This window comes from Petaurus breviceps, unplaced genomic scaffold (genome assembly GCF_028583685.1).
Source record: "Petaurus breviceps papuanus isolate PSGF00001 unplaced genomic scaffold, PetGlider_PUasm1.0 90919, whole genome shotgun sequence".
Classification (NCBI taxonomy): Eukaryota; Metazoa; Chordata; class Mammalia; order Diprotodontia; family Petauridae; genus Petaurus; species Petaurus breviceps.
In genome coordinates, this window is record NW_027187378.1 from 29,083,164 (window position 1) to 29,093,187 (window position 10,024).

A 10,024-nucleotide genomic window follows, 5' to 3' on the forward strand; every position below is an offset into this window, starting at 1 on the left:
AGCAAACAAACAACCTCTCTAGGGCCCAAGTGTTATAGTTAGGTGACCCTGTGTGTCTCACCCTTCTTAATTAACTTTTTTTGTTGGGGAGTCACTTTTGATGATAGGTAATATTTCTAGAGTCTCTGCATACTGGACAGTTCCTGGGTACTCAGTAAAGTTTGAATAAATAAATTTATCACACAGGATAATTATGAAAATTAATTGGATTTAAACGAGCTTCAAAGATTTTCAAGCTAGAATTTTCAAACTGTGTTCTTTAACCAGATTATTTATTCTTAATTTATCAATTCAACAAGTAATTTATTAAGCACCTAGTAAATTCGCATTGTAATAGCCTTCTTAGGTTGCACAGTGGATAGAACACCAGGCCTAGGGTCAAGAAGACCTGAATTCAAATCCATCCTCAGACACTTATTAGGGTCCTGGGCAAGTCACTTAACCCTGTTTACCTCAGTTTCCTCATCTGTAAAAATGAGCTGGAGAAGGAAATGGCAAATCCCTCCATTATCTTTGCCAAGAAAACTCCCATTGGGGTCATGAAGAGTCGGGACACGACTGAAATGAAATAACTGAGCAACACAAAAAACAGCATTAATGGCAGAAAGGGTATGTTTATAGGACCTATGAATTTGAGCAACATTTCTATTATGTCCAGACACTATTGATATCAGAAGAATCACTCTCTAATTTTCCAAGTGAGACTTGGAACTCATCCAGGGAATCTTTAGCAATGTGAATAGAAAGACTCATGTTCCTTTTTCAAGCTCTCTGTTCTTTCCTTCTGTTGTATTATTTTGTAGGAGAGAAAATTCAATATTTGGGGGTATGTATTAACCTTGGCTGGTGTTTGAGTGTTCTTCTTGATACTTGGGACTGTATTGGTATCTGTAAGAGTTTAGTAAATGCAAATCAAATGACATATACAGAATTAAAACAAAAACCTTTTAAACAGTCATGGCAAAGGTTTTTTTATTATATAACTTTTTGAAATGCACATGGAACAATCATAAATGACTAGTCCCTACTAGTGATTTGGAAGGATGAGAGCAACCAGAAAGAAGATTAAATTATATGATTTTTTTACATGTACCCTTTTTAGGAAAAACTATAGGAAAAAGGGGCTAGATGAAACTAGAATTAGCTTTGAGAAACAGTTGGCTTGTACATCAGAGTTAGTAGTGTGTTTCCCTGTCTCTATACAGCAGGAAGTATGATTTTTCTAATCTGAAAACAGAATGATTTTACCTCATTAGTTTTTGTCATATCATTATTATGTTAAAAGCCATAGAGTACACATTCCCTTTTAGCATTGTATATAGATTAAGACCAACTGCCCTATATAGTTCAGTCTTTATTTGATAGAAAGGCTAATAGTAGATAAAAATTATTTGGTATTATGATTGCTGCATAAATTTTTGGTTGAAAATATTTCTAGTTAATTACATTTCTGAATAGGAAAGAATGATCTAAATAAAAATCTGTGAAACAAGCTTTCCCATATGTAATTTGCTACTGCCAAAATCTTAGTCCTTAATGGAAGATATTGAAGCTAGTGGTAGTTTGGCTGAGCCATTTTCTTTGTCATTATATCACTATTAGCACTGATAAGTAAAATAGCTTATCTTATTGGATTAGTCATGAAATGGTTTAGTTATTTTATACATACAAATACAATCCGAATAGGAATCTAAAACTTTTGTGATGAGAAAATGTCTATGTAGCATGCAGAACACTATTTCTAGGATATAGCAGTAAGAATATTCACATGCTCCCTAAACATATGAGTCTTTTCTTAAGCTCATCTGCTTATCTTTCCATTAAAGGGATAGTATTTATGCCTTAAGCAAACTTCTTTTGTTTGGTTAATTTTGGAGGTAATATGTTGAAGACAGCATTGCCCTGTAGCATACCAGATTTTTTGTGACTATCTAAAATTTATTAACTCAGATGAGTCTTTGGATGAATTGAGAAATTGGGAAAATGTTTCAAGACAAAAGATTTACTTAATCCCCCAAGTGTAACTAATGTCTGCTAATGCCTCCTATCACACTACCCCATTACACTTTGATCTTTTTTTCTTTGGGTCAGCATTTGGCATTTTATTATAAATCTACAGTCTCTTAAACACACCTCTTTAAATTCTGGGCAGTGATTGAAAAGATTAGCTGGAGCCAATAGGGTAAATAAATGTTCATTGAAAGTGTCTGTGATACTAATCAACTCTGCTTCTCTTCACAAGGATACTTGAAAGAGAAAAATGCCATTTTGGTTGCTGAATCAAGTTTTTAGCCAGGTGCTACAAAGACCAGCTTGTGGGTATCCAACTCCCATTGTTCCTGTTCAATTTCTGGGTATTTCAGCTCGCCAAGTTACATCTGATGCTAGTTTTCGTTCTGCATCTTTTTCTGATACAGAGCATCCACGAGTACTAATTACAGGTTGGTTTTCAGACCTTTTGTTTCATTCTTGTTTTCAGGCATTTGTGTATTGTTATATATTTATTTAATCTTCCCTCACATTCTCCATATGGATTGATAGGTGGTACAGTGGATAGAATACTGGACCTGGTGTCTAGAAGACTCATCTTCTTGAGTTGAGATCTGGCTTCAGAGACACTAGCTATGTATTCCTTAAGCCTATTTGCCTAGGTTTCCTCATCTGTAAAATGAGCAGGTGAAGGAAATGGCAAGCCTACTCCAGTTTCTCTGCTTAGAAAACCCCAAAAAAGGTCATGAAGAGTCAGACAGGACTGCATGACAGCTTTAATAAAACTAACACACGAGGTGGCCAGGTAGCACAGCGAGTAAGAGCACTGGCTCCAGTGTCGGGATGACCTGGATCAAATCCGGGCTCAGATACTCAGCACCACACCCAGAAATAATAACTGGCCGTGTAACCTTGAGCTAGTTACTTAACCCCAATTGCTTAAAATAAATAAATAAATAAAATAAAACTAACACATTCTTTACCCTTTACAAAACATCTAAATTGACATGATCTCATTTGGTCTTTTTAGCAACCTTATAAAACAGACAAGGCAGGTCCCTCACTTTTTAGATGAGAAAACTTTAAATTCAAGGGGAAAGGATTTGTCCAGGGTCCTAGGAAAGTACCAAGATGGAACTTAAACCAAGCTCCTTTAACTCTCAAATTCAGTATTCTATCTCTATTAGATTACATTGATTTATAATGCTATTCATGTGGAGAATTACTAGATTCATGTGAAGTTGAATTTGGTATAAAGAGGGTCTGATGTGGTTAATTCTTCATCTAAGAATAGTTATGTACTTAAGAACTAAAGGGCCTCATAATACAAGGAGTCATATATTCATCCAAAGTGTTCGACTGCTTGGACCCTAAAAATTACAATTTTTTTCATGAAATCGTATAAGTCCTGTGGCTATCAAATACCTTTTGTTTATTAATAATATAAATCAGGGGGGCAGAGTCAATAGGGTGGAGTAGAAGCAGGACTTCCCCACTGCTCTGGCTTCCACCTTCCCCAATCCATGTGAAAAGGGGACTCTAAACAAACTTTGGAACTGCAGAACCCACAAAATGACACAGAGAAGCTAACCTCCTGCTGAGGACAGCCTGGCAGGCCAGCAGGAATCATCCAGCACAGTGCTCTGGGAGCTGAGCCCAGCCCCACACAGAAGCTTTAGCCCCAGGGTGGGCCTGACCAGCCTCCAGCTGCAGGGACTCCAGATCAGCAGAAGCTGTGGCTGTTTCCAGATTTATCAACACATAGATGTGAAGGACAAAGTGAGAGGTCAGTGCAGTCTGGACTTTGGGACCCAGTAAGTGAGAGTGCATGGCTTTTGCCCACAGGGAGAGAAGCCGCTGAGATGCCGGCTGAGACACCGGCACAGCCAGCCAGTACCACGTGGCAGCTTCAGCTCCTGGCCTGCAGAGTGTAGGAGGACCAAGCACCAGTCTGAGGGGTAATCGCTCTTGCTTTAACCTGCTTGGATCTGGATTGCAGTCTAGGGTGGAGGACCTGCATTGTGTGTCCAGATTGTCAGAGCTTGTGGAGACCTCAGAGAAGGCACCCATCTAATACCTTTGGTAGCTGAGAAAACCCCAGCGTTTGGGACAAAAGCTCCCCTGTCTGGTGGCAGAGTCCTACTGTGGCAAAAAGCCCAGGGGTCAAGTGACTGAGGGGCAACAGGACCAGGCAAAGGAAACAAAGCAGACAGAAGATTCCAACATTAGACTCCTATTTTGGGGACAAAAAGGAGCAAAGCATGGAACAGGAGGAAGACAGTGAAGTCAGAATTCCTGCACCAAAAGCTTCAAAGGAAAATACCAGCTGGTTACAGGCCATGGAGGACCTTAAGAAGCAGATAAGAGAAATGGAGGAAAAATTGGGAAGAGAAATGAGAACAATGCAAGAATATTATGAAATGAGGGTCAACAGCCTGACTGAGGAAAACTTCACTTTAAAAAATAGGCTAACTCAAATGGCAAAAGAGGCTCAAAAAGACAATGAGGAGAATAATGCCTTAAAAAGCCAAATTTTCCAGATGGAAAAAGAATCTCAAAAGCTCAATGAGGAGAATCATTGCTTCAGAATTAGATTGGAGCAAATGGAAGCTAATGACTTAATGAGAAATCAAGATGCTGTTAAACAGATCCAAAGAAATGAAAGAATAGAAGGCAATGTGAAATATCTCATGGGAAAAACCACTGACCTGGAAAATAGATCCAGGAGAGATAATTTTAAAATTATTGGACTACCTGAAAGCCACAATCAAAGTAAGAACCTAGAAATCATCCTCCAGGAAGTGTTCAAAGAAAACTTCCCTGATGTTTTAGAACCAGAGGGTAAAATAGAGGTTGAAAGAATCCACCGATCACCTCCTGAAAAAGATCCCAAAAAGAAAACTCCTAGGAATATTATAGCCAGGTTCTGGAATTCCCAGATTAAGGAGAGAATATTACAAGAAGCCAGGAAGAAACAATTTGAATATTGTGGAAACACAATCAGGATAACCCAGGATCTGGCAGCTTCTACACTGAGGGATTGAAGGGCTTGGAATATGATATTCTGGAGGTCAAAGGAGCTGGGATTAAAACCAAGAGTCACCTACCCAGCAAAACTGAGTATCATGTTTCAGGGGAAAATAGGGTCATTCAGTGGAATAGAGGACTTTCAAGCATTCTTGCTGAAAAAACTAGAGTTGAATAGAAAATTTGACATTCAGATACAAGAAGCAAGAGAAGCATGAGAAGGTAAACAGGGAAAAGAAATTATAAGGAACTTATCACAGTTGAACTATTAACATTCCTACATGGAAAAACAATCATTGTAACTGATGAAACTTTTCTCAGAAGTTGAAGGGAATATGTGTGTGTGTGTATGTCTATATATGTCTATATATGAGGGTATATGGGCATATGAATACATATGTGAATGTGTGTATATATGTTTACAGGTATACATAGATAGAGGGCACAGGACCCATTTAACAGGAAAGGACGATACTTAAAAGGTGAAATTAAGAGGTGAGAGAGGAATATAATGAGAGAAGATGGGGAGAGACAGAATGGGGTAAACTATCTCATATAGAAGAGGCAAGGGAAAATGGTTACAATGGAGGGGAAGAATAGGAAGGCAAAAGGGAATGGGATAACCTTATTCCCATTGAATTTCGCTTGAGGAGGGAATGAAATACACACTAAATAGGGTATCTCACCCTCCAGGAGAGTAGGGGGGGGAAGGGGATGAGAGGGGGGATGATGAAAGGGAGGGCAGGCTGGGGGGGAGGGAAGTTGGGAGCACCCACTTTTGAAAAGGGATGGGATCAAAGTAGAGAATAGAACAAGTGGGAGGTGGGATAGGAGGGAGGGAAATATAGTCAGTCGTTTACAATATATCTACTATGTTATTGTTTTGCATTAGCCACACATGTACAACCTATACTGAACTGCTTATCTTCCCAGTAAGGGTGGGAGACAAGGGAGGAAGGGAATGAATCTGGAATTGAAAGTTTTAAAATCAAATATTCAAATATATATATATATATATATATATTATTAACACTATTTTACATGTAATTGGGAAATAAGATATACAGGCACTGAGGCATAGAGATCCACTGGAAAAGTAGAAAGGGGTATGGGAGAAAATATGGGAGAGAGCAGATTGGAGGAAGGGATATCCTGTGGGACTGCTATTTTGGGGTGGTGGGTAGGGGAAAAATGGGGAGAAAAATTGTAACTCAAAATCTGGTGGAAATGAATGATGTAAATCAGAAGTTAATAAAGCATTTGAAAAATAAAAAAGATAATATAAATCAGAAACATTTTTCCAAAATTTTGGATCATTATGCAAATTAGAAAAGGACTTACCTTTTTATTATTTTAGCACATGTTCATTTGCTTTACTACATGGCTGTGTAATTCTGCCTTGTGTGATCCTTAGGGCAGGGATTTAATTATTCTGAAGGACACGGTGCTTGAAATAAATCCTGAAGGAATCCAGTAATTCTGAGATGCACAACATCTAGGTATGGGGTGCAACCATTGCAATAGCAAAGAAATGGGAAATAGAATGTTGTGTGCAAGGAGCAGTAGGAAGACACCAGTAAGGTAGAGCATAAATTATATGGAGGTAAATAAAATGGAAGAAGATTGAAAAGGTAGGGAAGAGCCAAGTAGGGAAGAATTTAAAGGCAGGCCACAGAAGGACTTTACATTTGATCTTGGAGGTGATAAAGAACCACTGAAGTTTGCTGAGTGGGAAAAGGGCAGATTGCCACCACCTTCATCTTCCTGAGTTCAAATCCAGCTTCAGACATTTAGCAGCTTTGTGACCCTGGGAAGTTGCCTTAGTTTGTCATCTGTAAAATGGGCTGTAGAAAGGAAATGGCAAACTACTTTATTTTGGATATTGTGAGTTTGAGATCCTTGTAGGACATTCTGTTTGAAATTTTTAATCCACTGTAGAAGAGATCCTGGGGCTGGATAAATAGATCTGGGAATCATTTTCACAGAGATGATAATTAAGCTGGTGAGAGAAAAATAGAGAAAAGATCAAAGGGCCCCTGCACAGACTCTTGGAGGATACCCACATTTGGGGGACTGATAGGGATAATAATCTAGTAAAAGAGACTGAAAAGGGATGGTCAGATGGGTAGGAGGAGAACCTGGAAAGAACAGCAGTGTCTCCTGGAGAAGAGGGAGTATTCAAGAGAAGAGGGTGATTAACAGACTCAGAGGCTGCAGAGAGGTCCAGAAGGATGAGGACTCAGAAACAGCTATCAAATTTGACAATTAAGAGGCCATTTGTGGCTTGGGGGAGTGCAGGTCGTTGAATAATGAGATTGACAGAGATAGCACAGGATCCAGAAGCCAAGGAGAGTTGCATTTCTCTCAGACCACCCATCCTGTTTTTAGTCAAGTCCCCAAATCCATCATTCCTGGGAGCAACCAAGAGCTGCCCAATAGCTACAAATAGGCAGATAAGTCTAAAACCCTCAGGAACAGCAGTGCTTCTCAGACCACAAATCCTACTAGTAGCTTAGCCCAGGGGAGCAGCCCTTGTAGAGATGTGACTTGTCAACTGACATTTCAAACTAAAAGTCCTTCAGGAATCTCAAACTCAAAAAGTCCAAAACAATGTTCCTTATCTTGCATTTCACTTACCTTCAGTTGCCCCGCCTAGTTTCCACTCCCTGGAATCCTTCCAGGTTAAGTTCATCATAATCTCACCATACTGATAACTCAAGCCTTGATTGAACCCCAACTCCCCCCAGCTCCTTTCCCCTCTATTTCACAACTGACCCTTTGCAGAGGTACTGTAGCTCCTGCCTTCTTAACAGTCACATCCCCTGAAGACCTGGAAAAGAAAGTTCTCATCACCAAAGTCCTTGATGCTGTCAAATGCTTCACAAAAATAGATATAGTAACTTCTATGCCACTATGCACTATGCCTTATGGATTATTGGACTTTTCTAGCTAACCTGCAACTGAAACTTCCAGAATGTGCTATCTCTGCTCCTTGAGAAGGAGCTCTGTGAGATCCTTGAGAATAGGGACCATTGCTTTTCTATTTGTACAGTGCTTTTTTGCATAATAATATAGTGCTTAATAATAATAAAGAATAGCCTATAATAAAATAATATAATAAACTAAACTAAAGAATTAAAATAAATAGTAATAACATAGTGCTTAATAAATGTACCCTTGACCCCCATCTGTTTCAATTTTTCCAGCAGATTGCCCCCACCATCATCCCTACTTTTTCTCTCTCATTTTCAGTTTCTCTCTATCTACTGGCTTCTTCACTCCTACCTATAAACAAGCCCAAGTCTCCTTCATCCTTAAAAAAAAGAGAAAACCTCACTAGATCCTAATAGCTATTAATCTATATCTCACCTCTCCTTTTGTTATACTCCTTGAAAAAGTCATTTGCAATTGTTGCCTCCAAAATCTTTCTTCTCATTCTCTTCTAAACCCTCTGTCATCTGAATGAATAAAAAATTCATTTATTAAGCACTATTTTATTATTATTTATTGATTAGTTTATTAGTTGGGGCAACTGTTTTCACAATCACCAGGAGGATCTTAGCCGAAGTAGGGTGGTTTGGTTCCTCATCTTCCTTTTTTGTTTGTTTTTTGCTTTTTGGAGGGGGTAAGGCAGGGCAATTGGGATTAGGTGACTTGCCCAAGGTCACACGGCTAGTAAGTATTAAGTGTCTGAGGCCTAATTTGAACTCAGGTCCTCCTGACTCCAGGGCTGGTGCTCTATTTACTGTGACGCCTAGCTGCCCCAGTTCCTCATCTTCCTTAACCTGTTTGATATATTGGTATTCTTCCTGAGCTCCATCTTGAAATTTTTTCCTTCTTTGGCATTTATGATTATTGTTGTTGTCATTGCAGTCATGTCTGATTCTTTATGACCACATCTGAGGTTTTCTTGGCAAAGATCCTGGAATGGTTTGCCATTTCCTTCTCCAGCTCATTTTACAGATGAGGAAACTGAGGCAAACAGGGTTACATGACTTGCTCAGGGTCACACAGCTAGTACACATCTAAAGCTGGATTTGAACTCAGAAAAATGAGTCTTCCTGACCCCAAACTGTATCCGCTGTATCACATTAGCTGCCCTACATTTATTATACTAAGCATTTAATAAGTACTTGTTGATGGATTTTCTACTTTTTCTTTGAGAACTTCCTGGAGGATGCTTTCCAGGCTCTTACTTTGGTCATGGCTCTCAGGCAGTCCAATAATTTTTAAATTATCTCTCCTGGATCTATTTTCCAGGTCAGTGGTTTTTCCCATGAGATATTTCACATTGCCTTCTATTCTTTCATTTGTTTAGATCTGTTTAACAGCATCTTGATTTCTCATAAAGTCATTAGCTTCCATTTGCTCCAATCTAATTCTGAAGCAATGATTCTCCTCAGTGAGCTTTTGAGATTCTTTTTCCATCTGGCAAATTCGACTTTTTAAGGCATTCTTCTCCTCATTGCCTTTTTGAGCCTCCTTTGCCATTTGAGTCAGTCTGTTTTTTAAGGTATTATTTTCTTCAGTCAGGCTGTTGACTCTCATTTCATAATTTTCTTGCATTGTTCTCATTTCTCTTCCCAATTTTTCCTCCATTTCTCTTATCTGCTTCTTAAGGTCCTCTATGGCCTGTAACCAGCTTGTATTTTCCTTTGAAGCTTTTGGTGCAGGAGTTCTGACTTCACTGATTTCCTCCTGTTCCATGCCTTGCTCCTTCTTATCCCCAAAATAGGAGTGTAATGTTGGAATCTTCTGTCTGCTTTGTTTCCTTTGCCTGCTCATTTTGCCACTCAATGATTTGACTTTTGGGCTTTTTGCCACAGTAGGACTCTGCCACCAGACAGGGGAGCTTTCGTCCCAAACTCTGGGGTTTTCTCAGCTGCCGGAGGTATTAGATGGGTGCCCTCTCTGAGGTCTCCACACACTCTGGCAAGCTGGACACACATCCCAGGACCTCCACCCTAGACTGCAATCCAAATCCAAGCAGGTTAAAGCAAGAGCGATT

General features: G+C 39.3%; 1 protein-coding gene across 1 annotated transcript in view; it reads left to right on the forward strand.

Moving 5' to 3' along the window:
- Positions 1–10,024, forward strand: part of LOC138152021 (L-threonine 3-dehydrogenase, mitochondrial-like) — a 26,904-nt gene that overhangs the window by 912 nt on the left and 15,968 nt on the right. Inside the window, exon 2 of the mRNA XM_069075662.1 lies at positions 2,243–2,441. Within this exon, the coding sequence (XP_068931763.1) occupies positions 2,261–2,441 (181 nt within the window). The 5' untranslated portion in view covers positions 2,243–2,260. The remainder of the gene's footprint in view (positions 1–2,242; positions 2,442–10,024) is intronic.